This window comes from Vidua macroura, chromosome 3 (genome assembly GCF_024509145.1).
Source record: "Vidua macroura isolate BioBank_ID:100142 chromosome 3, ASM2450914v1, whole genome shotgun sequence".
NCBI classification, from domain to species: domain Eukaryota; kingdom Metazoa; phylum Chordata; class Aves; order Passeriformes; family Viduidae; genus Vidua; species Vidua macroura.
In genome coordinates this window covers 58,688,855-58,714,339 of record NC_071573.1, presented here as the reverse complement: position 1 = coordinate 58,714,339, position 25,485 = coordinate 58,688,855, and the positions used below count along the sequence as shown (strand labels likewise).

Sequence of the window (25,485 nt, the reverse complement as noted above, 5' to 3'; positions counted from 1 at the left end):
GTTGCGATACTCTTGTGCTGACTCTCTGGGAAAATTGTGGTATCAAACTCCTTTGTCAGGTGGATCTCCTTTAGCCTTTTAACTGGTTTGAGTTTGTTGTGGAATACATTAATACAGTTCTTGAGTTATGTTTTGACTTTCTCTTCTCTAACAATGTGTATTGATGTAAAAACAGTGGCAGGTCACCCCTTGCAAGCTTTTTATTTATTTATTTTAAATTATAGCCTGCCCTTACAAAGGTGGACATGGTTGTGATGTGGCCAGGGAGGAGAGGATGGCCATGAAGTCCAATGGCCATTGTCCTGTTGCATGAACTGGGAGCATACTGGGAGGTGCTAACTGGGGAAGGAGAGGGTTACTCTTCTCCTCTTATCTCTTGGGGCATTTCTGGTTTGTTTTACTCTATCTTGATCTTTCCCAGTACGTAAGATTGGTTTCTTTTGTCTTTAGGGTCTATATTTCTGGCCTTATCATTAAAAAGATTGGGCCAAATGTTTTGCTATTTACAAGTATGCAAAACTCCCTCACAGAGAACAGGAGCAAAAAGGAGCTGTTAGTTTTATTGTGCATTTATTGTAGGTAGATAGGCCATGAGCAAATCACTGGAACTTCTATCACTTGCAAGACACATAAAGCTTAAGGCTGTGATTTTCAGAGGTTCCCAGGTAGCTGAGTGCCTGAGTGTTACTGAATTTCAATGTTATTCTGATGCCTGGCATCTAAGCACCCATTTCCTCTTGTAAATCCAGTCCAAGAATAACAGTTACAGTGCTTTGATGAGTAAAATTGGAATGTGTATTGTGGGTCAAAGAACTGCACAGAAGTCAGTCTTTCTCCTGCAACACAGTGAAGAACCTACCAAAATCCAAAGGAGTAGAAAAATCTTATGCTTTAGGAATTAAAAGCACGCAAAGTCTGCAGACCACCCTCCCTTACGCTCAGAAAGCAGAAGTAGAGGCATAAGTAGCTATAAGAACGAATTTTTAAAAATATTACATTTGGATAATAACAGATTGCAATATTAATTATATCTGGGGGGGGGGGGGTGTTTATGATTCAGGATGAGAAGTTGAAGAAGCTTGTGGAGCAGAATGGCACAGAAGACTGGAAAGTCATTGCCAATTTCCTTCCTGTAAGTGGATATTGGTTTCTGTTTCCAGGCTTAGTAGCAACTCTTTATCAAGGGGTTTCCTTGATAAAGGGGAAGGGGAGTGGTTGCTTTATAGTTACATTTTCAGGGGAGATATAAAACTTCCACAAATGGAGACCTTAGAAATTCAGTTAGATTACTGTGGAAACCCTTACATTTATTTTTCCTTTTACTTCTCAGAAAGGGTTGGAAAAAATCAAACAAGCAAAAATGGGGGATGGTGGGGACTTGCACAGTAGATGGCCAATGTGACAATGAAACAAAATGTCTCAGCACAGCAAAAAAAAAAACTGCTGAATTGTAAGTATGATTTTGAAGAAAATTGCTTTGTGTTTGGCTGTTGCTGAAATACTGCATGTGAAAGCATGCCAGCTATTGTGCAGGTGGGGAAGATAAAATTTGTGTAGTTTTGGTGAGGGAGTCCTCAATGCAGAAGTGATGGAAACCTTATTTGTTCTGTGAGCAAATTGATAGTTGACCACCTTCTTTTCAGACTTACTGTATCACTCTGTGTTGTTTAGTAGTCTTAGTTGGTAGTGAAATACATCAAAACTAGTGTAAACAAGAGCATTCTCACTCTACTTTCATCTTTTCTAAAGAGGTATCCACTTTGTGTATTTCACATTTCACTAGAATCGGACAGATGTTCAGTGCCAGCACCGATGGCAGAAGGTACTAAACCCAGAACTTATTAAAGGTCCGTGGACTAAAGAGGAGGATCAAAGGGTAGGTAATCAGTTTTCTTTCTCTCTGATTAATGCCTTATGAGCAAATTTCAAGTGTTGGGGCAAAACTCCTGGAAACTTTGGTGGTCTCAACATTATTATGGCCAGAGGCAGATTGTATTTGTGTAGTGCTTTCTAAGTTTGCTATGCAAATAAATTACTGTGGCTTTATAGCACTGTAATGTGGAATTGCAGTCTAGAAATGCCTTAACTATTACCAGATTTTTCCTTTTGGGTAAAAATATGAATGGGAAGCGGGGAACCTTAATTGCTATTAGTTTTACTTTGGCAGTTTTGAGAAATGTTGTTGAAAATATTGCTTCACCACAGAAAAAAATTTCATTGATTCATCATGCATCATTAAATACAGGCAGTTTTTATGTCCTTCTTTGAAGGTAATAGAGCTCGTGCAGAAATACGGTCCAAAGCGCTGGTCTGTCATTGCTAAGCATTTGAAGGGAAGGATTGGAAAACAGTGCAGGGAGAGGTGGCACAACCATTTGAATCCAGAAGTGAAGAAAACCTCCTGGACAGAAGAGGAAGATAGAATTATCTACCAGGCACACAAGAGACTGGGAAACAGATGGGCAGAGATTGCAAAGTTGCTGCCTGGACGGTAATGACATATGCTTTTAGCGCTTAAAAAGGGGAAAAGCTGCAGGTCTGAGCAGTCTGTTTTGGTCGCCTCAGGCTGCACTGTATAAATCGAAAAAATTTTGGAATCAAAACCTGGGAAGCCAGTGACCCAGTGTGTGTTTTTCTCAGTGAGGAACTTCACTGTTTGGTCAGTACACGCAGCAGTGTGCTATTTTTACAGGCTATTAATGTTTGCCACAGGTAAAAAAGCCAATAACTGGAGCAAGACCATAAGAGTTTCCTAAATGTCTGTGCAGTCTTATTTGTGCCTGTGATGACTATCAAAATTTAAATCGATTTAACAGGAAAGGATCGGGCTCTGCAAATTGAACATATTTTACATTCAGCTAAGGGTATGCTTTCAACATGAAATCCAGTCTATTTATTCAAAATTATTTAAGAGAAGGCTTCTTCAACTTTTTTTAATTGCTCTTGAATCATCCAGATGAATTTGACCTGTTAAAAAACCATGTGTAAAATAGGAGAAATTTTTTCTTCAAACTCTGGTCCTGGAAATACTTGTCTCACTGAAAGCTTTTGTACAGCTTGTATATAAATGCAAAGATTCAGTGTCTTGCTTGCTTGATTAAAAGTGACTCAAAATGTGGGCAAGCAAATAATGTAAGCAAGGGAGAGGTTTCCCTTCCTACGTTTCTTCCTGCTACTTGATAGACCTAAATATAAGGCGTAAGATCATGATAGCCCTTTAAACAGTCATTCCCTGGGCTGCTTTTACCTTCTAGAAGATAACAAGAAAGGAATTAGCCCTTGGAAATATTTTTCTGGCTTCCACAAATCACAGATACTACTTTGAATGGTAACACACAGTGGTGATGTTTTTCAAATAGCAGAGCTGTTTTAAAGTGTACTCTTAAAAATCTCACAAAGTTGGTAAGTTTGTTTTTCCTAACTCATATATGTGAGGATTTGAATCTCAGTTTTTCTGCTAAGAAAAATCCCAACAGTTTTGTTTACCGATTTTGTGTGTAGAGCATGTTGTTGTTGCTGTCTAGGTGACCAGCTGGGAAATTGCTTGGAAGTTAGTCTGTTCACAGCTGTTCTCCATAGTCTTTCTTTCCAGTAATGAGACACAATAAGACTCCACTGAAATATTAAGATATAGGAAGATGATGTTGGCATTCCTTTAGGATAGCCTCAAAGAGATATTAGCCTTTGTTGTCTCCTCACTTCATGGGAATGACGTGAAGATGAAATTAGTCATTTTTTACAATTTGAGGATGTAAGTCATGAAAGATTGGTTTAAAAAGTATGTAAACCAACTGTAGCCCATTTTTCTTTTTCCCTAACCTTTATACTGAGCATCTTTCCTCAGAACTTGGGAGTAGCATCTGTAGTGATGGGGGTAGGAGGAAGGTCAGAGAAGAGCTCAGGGTTTAAACAGAAATGCCAACAGCAGTTCCCTGCCCATTGACCTGTCTGAATTGGAAATGCTCATATTTGAAACTCCTCGAACATCTGTATTTCTGTTGCAGAACTGATAATGCTATCAAGAACCACTGGAACTCAACCATGCGCCGGAAGGTTGAGCAGGAGGGCTACCTGCAGGAGTCCTCCAAAGCCTGCCATTCCTCAGCAGCTGCTGGCTTTCAGAAGAACAACCCCTTGATGGCCTTTGCTCACAACCCATCACCACCCGCCCAGCTGCCGGTGGCCAGCCAGCCCCCGCTGAGCAGTGACTACCCCTACTACCACATCCCTGAGCCGCAGAACGTAAGTGCCTGGAAATGTCAGTGTAGGGGGGATGCTTGTTTTGCCTTGTTGAACAGATAGGTCCAGTTTAGCCATGCCTGGTTTCAGCACGAAGGATTTTCTTCATCTTGGTGGACTTGGATGTGTTTGATGTCAGATGAGGATTTCTTTGACTTTTATTTGTTCAGTGGTGAAAATAAGTACATTTCAAACTGGTGGCATTCAGGTGGTGGAACCGGGTACAGTGGTTTAATGTCTTGGGAGCAGTTAACATATTTCTTAGAGTTGTGAATATTAAATTTTTTGCATATCAATTGAATCTGGTTAATTCTGTGTTCTCTGTCAAAATCTCCCACATTCTCTTTAGTAGTATTCTGTTTGTGGGTTGCCTGTCAGAACCAAGTGAACAAGTATTGTTTTTAATCAGATTTCTTTTGTATTAATGATTAATAATGAAACAGGCTCCTGCTTCAGACAGTTGCATTGTAGAGTTTTAGATGATAGTAAATTGCATCTTTTGCTTTTTCACTTCAATTTAGAAAATCCTTACAAATGTGTCTATAAATTATTCATCTTTTCTTGTTCAGAAAGGGTAAATATTTCATATATGAATTTTCTTTTCCTCTCTAATGCTTGCTATCATATTCCTAAAAACCTGATTACTTTTCTTGTAAACATTTTTATTTTTTTGCTATTTCATCTCCACAGACTACAAATATTAAGTACCCAACACCAAAGTATGCTTAACATAATTTAACAATGCAAGCAGATAATATGATGGAAATAATTGGTTTTTGCTTTTCGACCTAGGTTCCTGGTCAGATCCCGTATCCAGTAGCACTGCATGTAAATATTGTCAATGTACCTCAGCCAGCTGCTGCAGCTATCCAGGTAGATAACTTGAACCTTATTTCAAGAGTCAATTTCTTAAATATTTGATAAACTAAAATCAGACATTGTACATTAAGGAAACATTTTAACGTATTAAGTGTGCTGAAAAGAAAAAATGGGGAAGGTTGGGGAATTCTAACATGGCTAATAATTGCTCCTTCTGAAGTGGATTTTAAATGCAGTTGTTGACATCTGGTGTGATGGCCTTCACTTTCTCCATTTCAAATGTCTATACTGAAATTCAGCAGAGACTTTGGTAGTGGAAAACACAATTGACATTTGTTTCATCTTGGAATCTAATTTGGCTGTTATAACCACAGGTCGGCAAACCATGAGCATTTTAGTTGCTACATCCTATCAGACCTTTATCTTTTCTTTTCCCTTAACTCTTAATTTCAGAGACACTATAATGATGAAGACCCTGAGAAAGAAAAGCGAATAAAGGAATTAGAGTTGCTACTAATGTCGACTGAGAATGAACTGAAAGGGCAGCAGGCATTACCAGTAAGATTGTCACTGTGTGCTTGGATGGAGGGATAGCAGCCTTACCCCAGTGCTTGTCTTTTTAACTTTTTACTCCCCCTCTGCCTTCAGTACTAATCAAGGCTCTATATTTCCATTTTTAAGGGATGAAACATGGCACATAAGTGATCTGTATCTGCTTTGTAAATTCTTTTATTGAAAAAAAAAATCCAAAAATTTTGCAGGTATATTACTTTGCAAAGTGGGAGCAGGATTGGGCTCCTAACGTGATGTAATATTGGAAACATGATGATTGTACAAAAGTTGAAAATCCTACAGACCTTTAATCAATAACAGGATCTGTGTTTCTGAAAGTGTGCAATGGTTCATGTGATGAAAATGTAGTGCCTGTGCATTAGATTTTTCTTCTCTGTTGTATTCTTTCCTTCAGCTGTGTTTTATACACTTTGTAAGCTTCAGACTTGGTGCATGTTTGAGAATTTGTTTTATTCTTCTGAATAATGTTAGATTCTTCATAACTGCATGTGTGGAGCAAGTGCTGGCTATTACTGAATTCTCAGACTTCATTGTATATGCCATTGGATGTTAATGTGTGAAAACCCTTGTGTAACTACTTAACACTGTCACCAAAGCCAAGAATCCCCAAATCATTTTTGAAGATAGGTGATAGCCAGCAGATTCTTTTTTTTTTTTTTTTTTTTGGGTAATATTTAAAAGAATAGTAAAAGAATTGCATGCATGATACGTTAGTTTGGCCACTTTTTAACTTTAGTTAATGTTTTGCAATTTCTTCTGTTGCATGATCACACTGGAAAGAAACTTCTGTTAATTTGTTCTTCTGCTTTCCTAACCACGTTGATTTGACAGCCCCTTCATTGCATTGGTGTAAGCTGTAGCATTAGACAGGGATAGCAGAAGAAAAGGAGATAACCAGACAAAAGCAACTCTAACTCTAAAAACGTTTAGCCTTCTACAGTGCTGAGCGCTCAGTAGGGAAATCCTGCCATCTCTTGCTTCTTACAGAAAAGGACTTGCAGACTTTTTGAGCACTTGGAATCACAAAGTATGAATTGATTATGTGCTATTAATGACATATGCCTATAATCCTGGAAGTAAATTATGAGGTAACTTTGGGATAACAAATACAATGTCAGTATTACTTAAAACAAGATCTTGCACTGATGAAAGGAAACATCTTGACAATTGTTTCATAGGCATAAGCTTTTAGATGATGATGCAACTACTTTTATCTTTCCTCCAGTGGCATCTGACACCTTGTGCAATTTCATTGCTAAGTTCCTTCTGCCTTTCCCCCCTCCCTTTTCTTCTTTTTTTTTTTTTTTTCCATCTTCTTCCTTTAGACACAGAACCACACATCAAACTACCCCGGCTGGCACAGCACCACAATTGCTGACAGTACCAGGACCAGTGGTGACAGTGCACCTGTTTCCTGTTTGGGGGAGCATCACCACTGTACTCCATCTCCACCGGTGGATCACGGTTGCTTACCTGAGGAAAGTGCATCCCCTGCACGGTGCATGATTGTTCACCAGAGCAACATCCTGGATAATGTTAAGAATCTCTTAGAATTTGCTGAAACACTCCAGTTAATAGACTCCGTAAGTAGACTCGCCGCCTCAGGTGGATTTGTGCATGGTCAAGGCGTAAGGGGTGAGGAGCTGGGATTGTCCTAAATGTGGTCATTGATTTTTTTCCCGAGTAACTTCAAGTTGCTCCAGGATCTGAAGTTTATCTTCTGACATGACAAAATTCAGCTGCTTGCAAATGAAGCCCTCAAGCATGGATGCATATGCTTTTTGTGGGTGTCTCCCTTTCCTGCTACATCTTGGAATGGGAGTGTGAGTTTTGGCAAGGTGCACAGTAGGAGCTTGAAACAATCTCTCAATTTTAAGTCTCTTTATAATACAATCAGTGATACCATGAAAAATTTTAAACAATGCAATGATATTTATTGATATTTCAAGTGGCATGTGCCATAGGTTTGGGTGTGGCCACTCATGTATCTGCATCATTTTCTAGATTTTTTAGTTGTAGCCTCAGTAGCAGCTTTTCAAAGTTTAAGGGACTTGCCCTGGCATATGTGAAGGTCTGTAAACACACATTTAAATGTCAAGTATCTGACATTGACGTGGACTGTCATTGCAGTCTCTGGGATGCTACATGTATAGAAGTAGCACATTGAATTACGTTTGTTGGTGGCAACCTCCTTCAGAAGCAGAGATGTCTGCTTCATTTGGTATCATTTCCCTTTCAGCACATCCAGAGCAGCATTGCATGTTAGAAGGAGGCCAGTCTTGGTCTACAGCACACATTTTTTTTTTTGTAACAAAAGGCACCATCATCATACCAGGCAGAAAACACTGGGCAAGCAAATAGTAAGGACATAATTTGACTCATTCGTTAGGGATTCAGTTGCCAGCAACACTATTAGGATGTCAGACAGTTTGATAAGATCAAGGTATGTATTGAAAACACAAATTGTGTTCACAGTGTTGCTGCTCCCGTGGACAGGGTCAGGCTGAATTGAACTGGGAAAGACTTTGTTGTTGTTGTTGGTTACAGACATATCCTAGCGCTGTATTTTCATGAGGTGGCACTATACACTGTCTTATAGTTCCGTGCCTCCCACGTTGTTTCAGGATCCTTCATCATGGGGTGATCTCAGCAGTTTTGAATTCTTTGAAGACACAGACACTCCGGCTAGCAGAGCTCCCTCAGGCAAAGTCGCGCAGCTTCAGCAAAGAGGGCCCAGTGCTTGTAGACCTCAAGGACAGCCCACCACAAATTTGAGCAAAGTCATGTTGAGTCAGGGCTCTCTTGGCTCACCAAAGACCTTATCTGCCTCACAGGGCAGTGCGGCTCCGTGGGTCCTTCTTCGCAAAAGGAGAGGGCACTGCAGCCCCTCAGCCAGTGGCCACGGTAGCACCTTGGTCCTAGCTGACGTCAGCAGCTCAACTCCTCCTAAGCGCTCCCCTGTCAAAAGCCTGCCCTTCTCTCCCTCGCAGGTAGATCAAGACTTCTGCACAGATGTTACTAATTCTCAAAAGTCACCCCAGTCTTAACAATTTAGAAACTAATCCTTTGGAACAAATGACTAATTACCGTTGTGCTTGTTGATTTCACTCCATGTTTGAATCTTCTCACTGCTCCTAGTCTTCACTGCTGAGTTTAGTTAATCAGCAAGCTAACTGTTGATTCTTGGCTTTTAAATTCATCTGTGGGGCTTGTTTTTTTGTGTTTTGGGTTTTTGCCTTTTTGGATCTTTTTTGTAGGGGAGTGTGACTCCTTGCTTTACTCTTGTTGCTAACTCCAACTACTAGAGTTCAACATTTCTGATCATCTGTGATACTTTCCATCTCTGTCCATGTACAGTATGATTCATTGACCTAGAAAACCCCAAACTGCATTTAAATAGCATTCAGGTTGTGAGACAAACTGACAACAACCAGAAAATTCAAATCACGCTTGCCATCCTCTGCCCAGGCCATGAGAGTTGGAGTGGAATAGGAATGAGGAGGAAAATGGCCTGGGGTGCACTTTGAAATTCCTGATGATGGTTGCTTTGTTTCACAGCTGTAGCACTATTTAAAAGTGTTTTGGATTTTTTGTTTGTTTGTGTTAGTTTGCTTTAGTCTTTGATGTCAAAGAAACACTATTTCATGAAGGATAGTAAAAGATTTCATGTAATGATTTCCCACTGTATTTCCCATTACTTATTAGCTATTTTAATCATATGTAATTCTTCCAGGGAAAGCCAGATTTTCTTACATGCCACATTTTTTTAAAGTGACAGAATCTAGAAGGGAATACATTGAATTGTTGTCAGAATAAAGGATACCACTATGCTCACAGGTTTGTAGACTAGAAATAGAAACACTATTTAGATTACTAGGTAGAACACGTACCAGAGCAATTTTCTCCAAACAAATAGTGCTGCCTCTTTTCCAGTCAGCTGTTTCCATTCCAAAGTATTCCACGCTCCCATCACAGGTGGCAGCTTTCATTTTATACTCTGAAAATGAAGTACTTTCTTTTGAGAGAGATGAAAGGAAATTTATTTTCCTATCATCAACACTTTCACTGCCCTAAAAGCCCCTAGATGCCCCATATAAATATTTGTGGAATTTAACCCTGTTTCCTGTGGGTTTGTTTTTGAAACATCCCTTGCTCATTTTCACCCAGTTTCTTGGGCAAACTGGTCTTAATTAAAATTTATTTGGAGAAAATCCAAATTAGGCTCTGAAAGTGGTGGAAAGTTTTTCTCTTTGGAACAGAATGTCATTTCCTTTAGAATTTCCCTCTCTAGCTTCCTGAGCCAAGCCATTGAGTATTTTTTCACAATGTAGTCAGGTACCCCACATACCCCTACTCAAATCATAGGATCAGGAGAGTGACTCATGTCAATCAGAAGAAAATAATTTATTTTTCTTTTGTTGAATAATGTCAGCTTAAGAGGTCTGCCATGTAATCTGGACGCTCCTGTTAATTTTTTCTTTCCACATGTGCAGTTCTTAAACACCTCATCTAATCATGAAAACTTGAACCTGGACAACCCTGCACTTACCTCCACGCCGGTGTGCGGCCATAAGATGGCAGTTTCCACCCCGTTCCACAGGGACCAGACTTTCAAAGCTCAGAAGGAAAATCATGTGTAAGTCTGTTGTCTTGTCGAACTCATGAGGGTCCATGTCTTCACATTTGCATGCAACCGAAGTGCTGGGTCAGCATGTGCTTTAGGCTGTAAGGGAGTGGGTTTAGATTAGATACAAGAAAAGAATTCTTTACTGAGCGGCCTGTGAGGCACTGGAGCAGGCTGGCCAGAGATGTTGTGAATGGCCTATCCCTGGATGAAGCCCTGGGCAACTTGATCTCGTGGAAGCTGTGCCTGCCTGTGGCAGGGTGTTTGGAACTAGATGATCTTTAAGGACTGTTCCAACCTAAACCATTCTATGATTCTGTGCTTCCTGCAGAGTTGTTTGTTCACACACTCAGATTTTTCTTAGTTGGGAGTAAAACTTCCACTTTATGACTATTGAGGTGGGTTATCAAACCATGCATATAGGTTCACCAGTTTTTAAAATGAAGCCATTACACCGTATCAAAGTCAAATTGATGTTCTGCTGTAAAAGCAAAATAGGATGGCAGGGAAATATTTTCCAAAGTCTTACAACAATACCGTCTGTATGCATGCATTTCTGTAAAGAGCTAGTATTTCCAAGCATCTTCCTTTAAAGTTCCTCTCCTTTTTAAAGTTTCAGGACTCCAGCAATCAAGAGGTCGATATTAGAAAGCTCTCCAAGAACACCCACTCCATTCAAAAACGCACTTGCAGCTCAGGAAATCAAATATGGTCCTTTGAAGATGCTGGTAAGAAGGAAACAATGATAAAAGTTGCTTTGATATTAGTGCAGAGGGATGTTCTGGGACTTGGATATAACGTTTCTTTCTTTCAGCCTCAAACTCCAACTCATCTTGTAGAAGATCTGCAGGATGTTATCAAGCAGGAGACGGAGGAATCTGCAATAGTGGCTGGGCTACATGAAAGTGGACCCCCTTTGCTGAAGAAAATCAAACAAGAGGTAAATCTCAAACTTACCTGAGGCAATTTAATTCAGAACTCTTTGCTGAGAAACTTATAGCAATGCCTTTTCTGTTAAATAGCTGTGTCTGTTTTTCTTTCATGTGAGCCCCAAGATCTTAGTGTCAGTTCCATATAGTACACTAGGCATGTCTAATTCATCTCCCATTGATTTCCATAGAAGTCTTTCTGCTGTTTTCAGCAGGGGTTTGCTTGGGCCGTTCTAATGCAGTTTTCGTTTGAAACTTAAAAAGAAAAGAAAAATTAGACATGAATTTAGATTGAATCTTTCAAATATTGGTGAAAAGTATAGAAGAACCCCATGGGGACCAAGCTCCATGGAGTGACTTAGAAACCTGAACATTTGAGGACATTGCATTATATTACTTTGTCACTAAAGTTCTAAAAATACATTTATTCTCAATCCTTTCTAGGAGATTAAACTCCTGAATACTGACAGAGCACTGAGTGCAAGTATTCAAAGTTTTATTAGATGGAGGTTTTTGGAGAACCTTGAACTTTTTTCTTCTGCAAAGAGCAAGGCTGCTGTAAAAGATCTTACTGTAAACATGCATTATGCACCTCTGTGAAGAATATTTGTTCATTTTGTTAAGCAACTGACAGAAATCTCCTGGTCAGTTATGTGATGGTTGAATCGTGCCTTTTCTGCTTTCAGGTGGAGTCCCCAACAGATAAAGCTGGAAATTTCTTTTGCTCAAATCACTGGGAAGGAGAAAACCTGAACACTCAGCTCTTTACACCTGGGTCTACTATGGAAGATGTGCCAGTAAGTATAAGTTTTCACGCCATCAAAGGAATTCTTTGTTTTCCATCTGTTTGATTCTTAAATGCAAGAGAAAGAGAAGATTTTTTCTGATTTTCTTCACAAGTAGGCTTTATTCCTTATTTCTGTGTAATTTTCCTGTACTGAGCATAAAAAGCAAAATGCTACTCTTAATTATCACTCTGATACCTATAGAAGGTTTCAGAAGTTGCAGTCATTTTGCAGCCCACAGACTTTGAAGAGCCTGCCCTTGGAGGATGCCTGCACCTGTGTGTAGAAATTACTAGATCATGGAGTTAAAAACCGGTGAAAGAGACAGAGACACTCTCTCGTGGTTTTTGCAAAGGAGACCTTGCATGAGCACAGATCCCTTTGCATTGCCAGGACTTAAGGACTATTCAGTGTTACTGTAACTCTTGAATTTGGGATTTTCACTGGATGGAAAACCTTTGCACAGGGCAATGCTCCTGCAAAGCCAAGTCCCAGGGACACCAGGCTGACATCTGCTCCTCATCTGTGGCTGTGCCCAGCGTAGCAACTTCTGCACTCAGCCTGAGTTTACTTACAATGCGTTCCAATTCAGGTTGTTCTCATGAGTTGCTGAAAACCTTTTTCTTTTTTTCTTTTCCTGCTCAGAATCTTCTTACCAGTTCCATTTTAAAGATGCCTGTGTCTGAAGATGATGATAGTTTTCACAAAACAGTTGCAGTACCTAGAAACAGGCCACTAGCTAGTCCTCTACAGGTAATTATTCTTTGATAAAAGTATCCTCTGTATATAAAAATACCTATATGCATCCATACAGATATATATATATATTGCTTTCTCACAGACCGATTTTAAGTTTTGAGTGTGGAAGAATGAAATGTTCAGATGAATGTGGCTGAGGATCTCACTTTGCCTGTGGAGCATGGGGGCACAGTGGCTGCAGCAGAGCCAGGAAGCTAAACAGGGCAGAGCCCTGTGTGTGGAGTGTTGTAACTCAGCTGGGTGCAGTGTGGAATTGGTAGGACTAAGAATTAATGTGGACCAGAGCATTTTTTTCTGTAGACTCCTTGTAGGTGTGGTGGTGGCCACAACTTGTGACTGGCCATGCGGTGAGAGGAGAGACTCTAGCACTGCCTGGTTTGCACAGGTGTGGCCAGTGTTGCCCATTCAGCCCAGCACCAGGATGGCCTTTCCCCAGTGAAGGCTAAACGTGTGATTGTTGTAGTGTACGTCAGATCTGACGCTGGGGTTTATGTGTCTGTGCTTTTGCCAAGTATTAACAAACACACACATTTGCTGTGCTTTAAAACGGAGCTGTTGTACAGGGAGTGAGCCAAAGCCCACCAAAGTCATTAGCAGCCAGTTTGGCAGTTCTTGTGTACTTTAAGTGAAACTCAAGGCAAGTCATTCAGAAAACAAAACATAATTTCTGTATTTCCAAGGTACATGACTAAGTGATTTTGTAGCCCTTCTCCACTTGGGAGAAATAAAGGAAAGTGTCTCATTCCCCAGGGTGAGTCACTGTCAGGAAGGAAATTGTAACTCCATAGTTCCTGACTTTCAGACAGATAGTCCGCGTGGCTAATCTTTTCTTTCCTCCCTCTTTCCAGAATTTACATTAGGGATTATTTACAGTAGGAAGGAATGAATACAGGCTGGTTTTGATTAGGCATTTCTAGCCAGGCATTAAAAAAGGAGATAGTAAAATTTTACACACATCCCCATTTGGCACAGTTTGCCATGGAGTAGGCTTGTATTTTGTGCTGCAGAATCATTTGATGAAAAACATCTTTGGAGAGCAGGGACTAGGACTCCCCTTGACATGGGGGCATCTGTAGGGGCCAAAGACTCACACTCAATGTTGTTTATCTGCTCTTCCCTCATGAACTGTGTTTCTTGGCTGCACTGTGGTAGACAGCCAAAAAAAGGGTTTGCAGATTTGCTGCCCCTGATCTAGTGCTGAATTCAGACCCACCTCAGGGCAAAGGAGACTGGATCTCCATCTTTGCAGGGGGTTGCTGGAGCTCCCTGGTGGGTGCTTGGGAGGAGGCTGCTGGTCCTCATGAGCTCAGCCCTGCTGCATCCCAACACCTGCCTGTGAACTGTGACCCCAGCCAAACTCCGGGCTCCTTCACAGATTTAGGGCAAGATTTTCAGGTAGTTAAGCAGCATGGGCTGTGTGTTGTCCTGTTAGTGGTAGTTGCCTGCACTCTGGCTGTAATAAAAAAGAAGGATCTGAGAGGTCTGTAAAATAGGATCTTTTGATCTTTGGTGTACCGGTGTTATGTTTCCTGCTATCTAAAAATATTTTCTTTACAAGCTGCTATAAATGAAAGGGCTTGTTTAACCTTCTGTCCTCACTCATGCTGATTTTGTTCAGGAAGTTTACATGAGTCAATTTGTGGATCATTCTGCATTCAATTCTTCAGTCCATGCTTAGGAAAACCATGTTAAAAGTCAGGTGTGCTCATTGTTTGGATAAAGAGGACCTTCTCTTAAGTAGGAACTGAGTTAAAAAGGACTTCCCAGCTCCTCTCAGTTTTTAAAGTGTGTCGAACTGAAAGAAAAAGTAGCTGTAAAAAGCCCCAAAATGAATAGTTAGTAGGCAGCTTCTTGGTTTACTAGTATGAAGGTAAAATTGTTCTCTCTGCTGGTGGAACACTGAGCTTTTCAGCTGAAATGTAATCTTAAATGAAGAATGAGGTTTGGGGTTTCTGTGATGGTGGCACAGACAGTTTTTTCAGAATGAAATACAGACTTTTTATAACAATGCAGTATTGTCTGCCAATGGCTGCACTCTCTGGTTTGGACTTGGTGTCTTGGTTAAAAGTAATGGTAAAGCTGCTTGGCTTCATGTCAGAGGGGAGGAGTGTGGCCCCGTGCAGCTCAGAAAGGATGTGTAGTCTGGCTCTATTTCACACCAGAAGCTGCTGCTGCTCTGGCCCTAATGCTTTCCCTCCTCCAGTGTAGTGTAAATGGACTCATGTGACTTGGGCATAGCATGTCTAAAGGGTGCAAAGCCATGGAAAACATTAGCCTTTGTGCTTGTCATTGTTTTTACTGTTTGCTTTTTGTACATGACCAGATTTTAGCACATTATTGTCCTATGCTTTCTGCCCTTCCTGGCTTAGAGTTTGGTGTCTCACCCTCATACATGAACACATGCATGGTCACAAACAAATAACTGGACTAAATCCACTGATCCCATGAAAGCAGACATTAGCATGAAGGAACTCATGTGGGTGAAATTTAATGGTGTCTGCATATGTTGACATTGCTGCAGTTAATATTTTGGGTGTGATCCAACTGTTCTTACTTAGGCAAATTCTCATTGACTTCAGTCCAAGAAAGAATTATAGCAATCTCTGTGCCTTGGGATCTGTGCATGGAAAGGGAAGACAGAAACAAAGACAGCACTAAACTTAGGAGGTTTTTTTAATATGGAGGTTTTTTTATATTGGTTTCTAAAATTCCATTTTCTTTTAAATTTGAACTTAGAAAAGAGGGAGGCAGTATATTTACCAGCCCACAGTTTTTCATTGCTTTAATAATTTGCACTACATTTACACAAAGATATTTGGCAAGGGATAAACTGATCAAAATTCTTGATTACTTATTGTCTTGCTGTTAAGTTCCAAAGAAGGCAAGAGTAGCAAATGTTCAAACATATCTCTAATGATATTTTTTACTGCGTTTTGGATACTGACTGATCATATGCCATTTAGTAAATAGCAGCTGATGGCCATATCAGATAGCACAATGTGATTCATCATCACTTAGCAGGAACAGCATGTTGCATCATTTGGCATGTGAGGTCAGGTAACTCCATGTAACACCACTGGAGTTTGGTGCTGTCCATGTTGTACAGAGCAAAGCGAGAAGAAGCCTCCATGGACCCAAAAAGAGTTTGGGTTTTATCCTCATTCAATCCCCTGTTAAGTCTCCCTAAGACATTGGATGTAAAGGCAGTTTTGTGTAAGATCTTTCTGGCAAGGCGTGGAGGTTCAGCCAGCTCTTTTGTCCTATGTGACAAATCTCACGGTTGTGCATGGAGCATTGTCAGACTGGCAGGAACAGGAATGTCTCACCAAACCCACATGTTGCCTTGGGATAGACTTACTCTCCATTGCATGGATCTCAAATATTTCTGCTTTGTATTCATGGGGTTAGTTAAAACCTGTATTTTTGCACCCTATATTTTTGTCACTTAGTTGCATGTCATGGGAGATTTTGGTCTCACTAGCAACTTTTCCAAGGGTTAAGGTTTTGGGATAACATACTCCAGTACCAAGACAAAAAGATGATCTGTACTGAGTATGTGCTTGAATTTTGCCTTGTAAGAGGTTACATAAAAACCCCTCTGTTTCTGGCCCTTCCTATGTAAAAGTTAAATTTTATTTCACATTATGTTCTGGAGCAGTACATAATTCAAACTATCCTAACATAGACATTTTAACAGATAGAAAAGTAGGCTAAATCACAGACCTTCCACCTAACCCTGCAGGCTATCAAAAGACACCATGAAATGGAGCCTTTTAAGAAAATAGCACTGCTTTGATATCTTCTTCCCCCAGTAACAAAGGAAACAACACAAGGTAGAAGCCCTGCAAGCTAAAGAGAATGTTCTTCAACCCCTAGCTCCTGTCACTTTCCATTTTTTTAACCACAGACTGACACATTTCAGCTCGAATTTCCTGACTTTCAGCGGTTTATGTAGCCTTTTTCTTCAAAGAGTAAGTTTAAAGGATTTTAAAACACTTACTTGGTTAACCTTTTTTCAAGTGTTTGAGCTGTCATGAAGCTTAATTTTCTCAGTTTAAAAAGTGAAATGTTGTTTTATTTGCGTCTGGTTGTAAGAAAAAATGGCCAGGAAGGCAGCATGGTCTTCTGCAACAGCAGGTTTTCTCTGTTTTTCCTCCATGGCTTTTTGAGGGAAAAAGGTCCTAAAATCTCATATTTTCCTTTGTTTAATCAAGGGAGTGGGGGAAGCATGCTGTGTTTGAGATTTGCACAGCAGGGGAAGGTAGCCCCAGAGGTTTCTCTCACTTGTGCTGCCCCTTCTGTCCCCAGTGAGTGATATGTACAGGAAGGAGATATGCTTGCCACAGCTGAGGGAGCCAGAGAAGGTTCAAAGTTACAGGCCAGTCATTGCATGTTTTCCTCCCAGGTCAGCAAAATTTGGGTTGCAAACAAATTGGAAGTTACAGCTGCCCTGAGCTGGTGATGGTCTCTCAGGAAGAAAAGTCACAGCTTAACTATTAGTCACATTTGCAGCGATGTATTCTGATCTGTGGGGGAAAAAAAAAAAAAGATTACTGGAGAAGGGAAGAATATCCTCGTATGAGTTGCAGATGATTAGCCCACTTCCATAATCTAGTCCATTCATCTTACTTGGGAAGCTCATGTGTCTTGAGCAGGAGTTTTATCTGAGCAAGAACTTCAGGGTTAAGCTCTTAAAAATGCCATCAAATAGCTCTTTCTAGCTCTGGTGTCATGCTTATAACAAAGCTGAAAAGTTGGACCATCTTATTCTTTCACATTTAGGAAACTGTATTTCTGAGCAGCTTGGAAAGCCCCAGAGTTTAGAAGAAGTCTGTCCTGTGCCCCAGAAGAAAGCCAGCAGCAGGGGTAGAAATAGTGGTCTGTCTTGTCAAATGAGATAAAAAATTAATTTATGGTCACTTTAGTTTTTAATTAGTCTTTACTGTCATGCCAGTTCTTCATCCTTACAGAATAGAAAGTCATGTTATTCATATGCTGTCTATTGTTTTCTGCTAGGAAATTGTTTTGTTTAGTGCATTTTTTTACTGTTTCAGGAGTGCTGCATTTCTGTTGCAAGCCTTCTTTTCAGTGGCACATTCTGCAGACAATCTATACCATGTAATCTAAGGGAAAGCTGACAAGAAATCCAGCTTTTTGCAGCAGGGAAACACAAAAAGAGACCTGGGCATTTAAAATATTTTAAATCCACTAGCTTTTTAAAAATTATTTTAAAATACCAGCAGCTTGGCTAAATTAGTGGTAATGTTTGTAACACCACTAGCTTTGCTAGAGTTGCTGAAGCTACCTGCCAGCAAAGCAGAGATGTAAAGTCTGTTTTCTAACACAGTTCTTTGCCCAAGGATTTCTTCTGGACTTTCATCAGTTTGGGAGCTCAGCACTGTAGGACTGCAGCAATGTTTGATTTTGGCATTGGCTTCTAACACAAAAGGTGTTGTAACACAGGAGCTTTCTTAAGCTATAGAGACAGCACATGAAAAGGCAGTCTGGGCTACAAGAGCAGAAGGACTAGTTCTGTTAGAAAAGCACCTTTTCATATTGTTTTCTTCCCTTACTCTGGTCTGTTTTCTCTAGATGGTCCAAGTTTTTATTTAAAGTTCTTTAACTGGATATCCCAGTTACAGCTTTGACAGTTTGTTTACAGTTCATATTTGCCTGAGGGCAGTTGAAGGCATATTACAGGATAAATAAGGTAGTTTTGCTGCCAGGAGAAGGATGTATTGGTAGGATTATTGAGGTTAAAAAAAAAAAAAAAAAGGAGAGAGAGTAAAAGAAAAGGGACAGGGAGAATGACAAAGCTGGAATTGTACCATGGATCTGTAATTTAATCCTATGAGAACTCGTAGCACTATACTTTCTTCTCCCCCTCCACTCCGTGATTTAACTTAAAGAGAGAAACTGCTGTGTTTGGAAGAAAAAAATACAGTGGAAGTAGTGGTTGAAATGGTTTGAACTCTTTTAATTGACAGCAAAATTAAGACTGGTCTCCTACCCTGTGAAGCAATGAAAAAATTGTGTATGTGGAAAGAATTTATTCTGGAAATCACTTTCACTCCCCACTGGCTAGGAATTTAGGTGCCAAAATGAACACCCCACTCTTAGATGACTGAGTTTAGGCTGAATGAATCCACTGGATTAATGAAAACATGTCCATCAATTTTGGTGAGGTATGGGTCAGGCCTTCTGGCGTCTGGTTACAAAGATCTTGTTTCCTTCAGATTTGCAGAGTTAGACTTGTAAATGTGGTCAGGAGGATGCAATGAGCATTCTGCAACAGGAGTATTCTGGCTAGGGTTTCTGTGCTGTTTTCCTGCCAGCCTGTAGCCTTCTGCCTTGAGTCTCTTTCCTTCTGATACATTTGTTGGGTACTGCTGTCTGTGGGGCACTGCCACTGTCCTGTAACAGAGCCCTGTCAGTACTTGCTGCCATGCTGGTGTGGAAGGAAGCATTGTGGCATCCCTTTTTACAAGGAGATCCCATAGCTGTGTGTGACCAGGCCCAGAAAGGCACTCTGCCTGGATTGTAGGACCCAGCACACCCTGCCAAGGAGGGAAGGAAAACTGCTCCCATCAGGATGACTTTCACACGTGCCTCTGGCACTGTGCTGCAGGGTTGGCAAGGCACAGGCATTGTGCTTTGTTTTGTGTTGGCTGCTGAGAGTCAGGACTTCAGACAGAAAATGTTTATTAAAAATACCCACTTAAATGTTATCTGAGTTCACCAAGGGTAGAATGGAAAACTGTGTTAGTAAATATGCTGCATCAGAAAATATGATACTTTGGGTCCAATTTTTCTTTCTTCACTGGAGCAGAGCTCTCACCGTCATCACCCAGATGCAGAGTTAGCTCTTGTTATAAGTTTGTCACAATAGGGAGGGGGAAAAAAAGTGTAAATAGTGTAATTTACTGGGAAAAATAATACATGGATGAAAACTTTAATGTCCCTACAGCAAAGCTGAAGTTGTTTCAAGCAGGCTCAATTGAGGGGTGGAGCTGGTCCTCCTGTGCTTGCTGTGCCTGCTGCCCAGTGCTCCCTGGGGCAGCCAAGCCCAGTGGGAGGGCAGAGGGTTACTGCCTGCCTGAGCAGCTTCTGCCACACTGACATCAGGCTAAAGATGAAGACCAGGCTTTCTGTGGAATGAGTGACATGTAGCAGCCTGCTGAGATGTTGGTGATATCAGGATACAGATTTTTTTTTTTCTACTAAGCACATGGCTGTTAATACAAAGAGCTCAGTGTAGATACTAACAATTAAGCCTAATTTATGAAATGGGGACACTCCTTACCTGAAGTTACTTATAGTTTTCAGAAATTGACTTACTATGACAAATGGACTTTTCCTTACATATTTTCAGTTATTTAAGGGACTGCTGATCTCTAATTTCTAGACTGGTCCATTGAAGCTTTGGGGGATCACAGGGAAATACTGGTTTGACACATATTTCTGTCCTTGGAAATCATGGATATATGAGAACTATCAGCTGCTTTTGAGGTGTACAGAAAAAATCCAACTTCTAAGAAGAACCAATGGCTTTATACCAGGCATTAATTTGGTTCCTCATGCAAATACGTCTAAAACAGCAGGGGAAAATATGCACAGGTGCCTGAGTCTCACTGAGGATCAGTAGGGAGTTGTAGGTTCCCAGCTTGTGTAGATGCCTTTGAAAAATTTAGGCTGGAAGTTGTTTAACCAAAACATGAAAGGAGCTGTGGTGTGTTGCATGCGGGTCTGTGGCACACAGAAAGTGTGTCACACCTGCTTTCTGACATATGCCCTCAGCTCAGCCACAGCACAAGTTCCACAGCTCTAGAAAATAGGTGTATGGCATGTCTGTTCACTTCACAGATGCAGCTTTCCCACAAAAACTGCAGAAACTTAATGATTTGAGGCCTGACCTGGTTCTCCTTCAGAAAGGGAACTCCTACTGAAGTTCAGCAGTTTTGCTTGCAAAATGGCATCCAGGAGAAGAGGCAGCATTTGGAACTTCCCTACAGAGAAGAGAAAGCCATGTCTAGGGAAGCCCAGCAGAAATTTGCAGAGGACTAGCACACTTGTTTAGTTATTCACTGGGTTTGTCCCTTTCAGACTGTAAGGCCTCCAAGGCAGGAACCTCGGTCCCTTGTGTTTGTACTAGTACCCTGATTAGGGCTTGTTATGTGAAATTATCTGTATTTCATAGTTGCCCAGCCTTATACTATCCATATGTCTCAGATAACACTGTTTACAGTCAGAAGAGCATTCTGTAAACATTTAGGCCAGAGAATAATTTAAGGATCCTCTTGCAAAGTTAACAACCAGAAGTTGGCAGAAAGAGCCATGGGCATGCCAGGACAGTTCTGCAGATGGTTCGCAGTCCACTAATTATGATTCATCCAGTGTCCTAGAGGTTGGGAAGGCTTTGGACATCTCTTTGAGCTACGTAGTTATTGTACTGCAAAGATGATCCTATTCAAATGCAATGGAGAGCTGCGAAAGGTTTCTCTTGACTTGTCTTTGCTGGTGGATCCTGAGCATACACCTTCTCAGTATTCAGCAGTGCTGGGATTCCCTTGTGGAAAGATAAGCACAATTGTGTGCATTTTTGGAATGCAGACTATTTGTACAGCTAACTGTGTGATAATAGAGTTTTTATTCAGGTCTTAGAGAAAGTTTCAGTGTGGAAAGGCAGACACACTGGCTAAGTGAGAGAGTTCAATAGAAAAAAATAAAAGTGTGTATCCTGGTAAATTCCAGGAGCTTTGAAATTTCATTGCTGTTTATAGCTCAAGGCAATGAGAAATGTCTCACATGTGTAGTGAGTAAATAAATACAGCACACACAGCCCTCTGCAGATAGGTTTATCTCATTTTAGCATTATACTAAATGGTGTCTGCAACCTCCATAAATACCACAAGAAGTGAAATGGCTTACATGATAATTAAAAAGCTGTTTCTGCTGAGAGTCGAGCCCCCCTCCCTCCTCCTTTGCCAGAGGAGCTGCATTATTGGGTGGGTGCTGATCGCTGCACACAGGTGAAAGCAGCTTTGAGCGCGGGAATCCTCGGCAGCGCTGGGCTTGTCAGGTCCCTTTAGGGATCTCCAGGACAGAGCAGCTGCATTTTTAGAATGTAGGTTCAGCAGGAATTTGTGCATGGTCATAACATTGATTATTTTAACTGTGCGCTGTAGCCTGTCTGTGCTCTGTTGACAGTGAAGTTGGCCTGCCAAATACATTCTCGTTTAGACCTTCCTAAAGGATTAAAGGCAAGGCTGTAGCTATGGCTACAGCTGTAGAAAAGACACTGTCTGAGAGAGAAGCAGGAAAGTTTGGATCTCCTGTGGTGTCCCCTCTGCAGATCATCTTGTCTATCTGCCCCTGTGGTCAGTAACTGAGAAGTCAGGGTGACATGTTTTTGCCTGTTGTGTTGAGATTTCAGTTCCTCAGGGGACAGGACAACATCCCCCTGCCTGTTCATGGGACAGTTAATTGTCAGCAGGCCTCGCTTTGGCTGGGACTATGGATAAATCACACAGCATGCAAACTAATTCTGTTTCTCTTTGCTAATTTAGCATCTGAACAACACCTGGGAGTCGGCGTCCTGCGGGAAGATTGAGGATCAGATGGCTCTGACAGATCAGGCACGCAAATACATGGCCACCTTCCCCACCCGGACTCTGGTGATGTGAAAGGGTCGACGCACAGAGAAGCATTATGGTTTTGAGAACACTTCACCTCCACTGGGAAATTCCTGTTCCTCTGCATGAGAACTTTTCATGAATGGGAGAAGAGCCTATCTTTGTTGTGGTACAACAGTTGGGAGCAGCACAAAGTGCATTTAGTCACTCAGCATATGTATTCTTGTTGGATTTCACCCAACTTAAGAGTTTGTGTTTTTTTAATGATACTTGCCTAAATTATTAGGTATTGAGTTTGAATCGGTAATTAATGATCTTAAGTGCAGTCTTATAATAAAGATAATTTTTCTTGTACTTTTTGAGATCAAACAGACTTAATACACCAGTATTGTTATTTCAGTGATGTGCTAGTCAGGGGTGGGGTTTAGTTTGTTTCTTTTTTTATTTTTTATTTTGTTTTGTAATAATGAAAGAGCAGGTACTCATACAGATATATTTTAAATCACTGAACAAAATTAATTGGTGTAAAATACCGAAGTGAAAAGCATTACTACAAACGCTTGTCTGTGCAAAAGGGGAAAGCTGATCAAGATCGTGAATGCTCAAACATCCATGCCTCTTGAAATACTCCTTTCTGTTTTGGTTCTAGGCCATTATACATTGTGTGTTTCTGTTGGGGGGGGGGCATTATTAGCTTGCTTTAAAAAATATTACTGTATGAAACATAGATTTATGAGAAAAATTATATTTTTATTCAGTAATTTAATTTTGTAAATGCCAAATGAATACTGTGTTTTGCTGCTACAGACCTTAGCGTGTAGACATGCTGCTAGTGTAAAAGGAGCAGTAGAGCTTTATATGGAAAAAAACAAATGTTGATGTTAGCTAATTGACTATGCACTAGCATTTCAGACCTTTTTGTTTTAATTTTTTTTTACATCATTTATAATTTTTCCCCTTTTTTATAAGCAATATTTTTGAACACTGTTCTTGGGAGATTTTTATTTGTGTGGATGTGTTGTTTTGTTTCTCATTGGTTTGTAACAGCATGCATTGCACCTTCATATGTTTGGGAGAACACTGTCTTGTTCATGTTGTCTCTTTTGTTCCATGTCTAGCTAGTTGTTCCCTAACTTGGGTCTTGTGTACTGAATCAGGTTTTTAGAAATACATGGTTCTTTGTACTGCCATATCAGATCTTTACTGATACGGCAAAACACTGATTTTATTTTATTTTTTTATTTTTTGTGTTTTTATAACAGCCTCTGACTTTGCTGCCTTAACAGCATTTGGTGCAACTTTATCTGCACTTAATTTTTTATACAACAATGTACTGCCTTGTAGATAAATAAAGTGTGTTCTTTTTTACTTAAACCTCCATGGCCTCCTAATCTTGTTTGTCTTCAGTTTTTTGGCGGTGGTGTTAAAGGCAACAATCAGGCCAAGAAGGTTTTTCCCAGCCAAGTTAGATAAGCAAGAAATAGAGTTTTGCAGACCATGGCCTCAAAATCCTCGGTTCTCATTGCTTGTTAAGGAAGTGGAAGGAATACTGCACAAAACTGAGTACTGAGCATGTTGTGGTCTCAGGGCACATCTCTATTGACGCCAGAGTCCAGGTCAGCTTCAGTCAGTGGGAGACTCACTGCACCTTTTGTGAAAAACTCCCTTATCCCACAGTGCTGGCTAATTTATTTTTTCATCTAAGGACAATCAGGTCAGAAACCAATTGAATAAGAGAAAAATATTCTGGAGTTCTTGTAAGTGTAGAACACGCTTTTTTCATGCTTGTCTTAAGAAAACAGAGGCAAGAGTATACTTTGAAATCCTGGTGCATTGTGCTTCACAGCAAATAATTGGACAGACCTGCAAGAGCCTCACACAGCTGACATGCTAAGGGTCTTTCAGCCCTAGGAAGGCTAGAGATAAAAGCAATTCCTGACAAAACAAACAAACAAAAGGCGTCCTGTCAGAAAAAAAAAAAAAAAAATTGAGTAGCTTGAAAATAAATTGCAGAAATGTAAGTTGATGCAAGTGCTTCAAAGTCATACTGATATTCATGAGAGCAGACTTCAGCTCCATGATGAAAGAGTAGCCATGTGTGTGCTAGGCCCCAAAGGTGCCTTCCAGCCCTTTTTGCTCCTTACCCAGCACCTGCCTAGTCCCCAGCTGAAACCACACAAGCTGGCCCTCAAACCATGCAGTGCACAGAAAAGGAGGAGCAAAAAGGCCTTTTCCGCCCTCTGCACATGTCCCTGCTCGTGTGCTTTTGGCTTCCACTGTGAGAAGAGACCTGTGCTTGCAGCAGCCCCCTCCCAGTTGTTTAGTGTGCTTCACATCCATCCCTCCTGTGCGGTTTGGGCTCTCAACCCAGCGCTGGGGGCCAGCGAGAGCCGACCCCGAGGCCGTTTCTCAGCGGTTACCGCAGGCAGGACCCCGGGGCCAGGCATGGATTACGGAGAAGGGGAAGTCTGCGGGAGCCCCTGCCTGTGCCAGAGCTGCCGGGCTCACGCCTCAAACCGCTTGTGCAAGATAAGAGAGCCCTGCGGGACTCGGCGTGCAACGTGGGAAGAGGGAAAGGCCTGCCTTGAGGCATGCCACACAGCTTAGGCAATGTGTTACAGCTTTTAAAGAGGAGAAAAAAAAGGAAAAAAAAAGGCCAAGCTTACAACAGGACTTCAAGGCAAAACTCCTGCCTTGTATGGCTCCAGTGGTAACTGCACAGATCCTGGCTGCGTTTAAACAGACCATTATCCCAGTGCCGGGAACCACGGAAGTTCAGCCTGCAGGTGCCCAGAAAAAGGAGTGGGCTTTTTTTTCCCCTACACCCTCAGTTGCTTTAAAATCCATTTTAAACATCTATAACTATAACAATAATTGTCTTCTTGATGGTCACACTTAGAGCTAATACAGAGGAAAATGTTTCTTTTCCCCATTTCTCATTTCACTGAAAATGCAAAACACTCAGTAGATTCAGGCTGCTTTGCATTTGTTTCTGCATGCATGTGGTGCCCAGCATGGGTGAAGGAAGAGGCCTTCTTTGGATGCTAGACCCAGGAAGCTGATTATTTTCCCTCCACCAATAGTGGCTGCATTTCCCTTGCAGCAAAGTGCCACCTCCTACATGC

At 41.0% G+C, this 25,485-nt stretch overlaps 1 protein-coding gene across 2 annotated transcripts in view; it reads left to right on the top strand.

Annotated features, from left to right (window-relative positions):
- The window catches only part of MYB (MYB proto-oncogene, transcription factor), a 28,043-nt gene extending 4,309 nt beyond the window's left edge, over positions 1 to 23,734 (top strand). The window contains exons 3-16 of one of the 2 annotated variants that reach the window (XM_053973264.1): positions 1,061 to 1,132; positions 1,784 to 1,876; positions 2,271 to 2,491; positions 4,005 to 4,242; positions 5,032 to 5,112; positions 5,512 to 5,607; positions 6,957 to 7,214; positions 8,256 to 8,621; positions 10,125 to 10,267; positions 10,869 to 10,983; positions 11,070 to 11,195; positions 11,871 to 11,981; positions 12,615 to 12,722; positions 22,295 to 23,734. In XM_053973264.1, coding sequence (XP_053829239.1) covers positions 1,061 to 1,132; positions 1,784 to 1,876; positions 2,271 to 2,491; positions 4,005 to 4,242; positions 5,032 to 5,112; positions 5,512 to 5,607; positions 6,957 to 7,214; positions 8,256 to 8,621; positions 10,125 to 10,267; positions 10,869 to 10,983; positions 11,070 to 11,195; positions 11,871 to 11,981; positions 12,615 to 12,722; positions 22,295 to 22,411 — 2,145 coding nt within the window. In that variant the 3' untranslated portion in view covers positions 22,412 to 23,734. Of the gene's footprint in view, positions 1 to 1,060; positions 1,133 to 1,783; positions 1,877 to 2,270; positions 2,492 to 4,004; positions 4,243 to 5,031; positions 5,113 to 5,511; positions 5,617 to 6,956; positions 7,215 to 8,255; positions 8,622 to 10,124; positions 10,268 to 10,868; positions 10,984 to 11,069; positions 11,196 to 11,870; positions 11,982 to 12,614; positions 12,723 to 22,294 lie in introns of both variants that reach the window. The other variant, XM_053973263.1, reaches the window with a different exon arrangement.
- Positions 23,735 to 25,485: the final 1,751 nt, after the last annotated feature.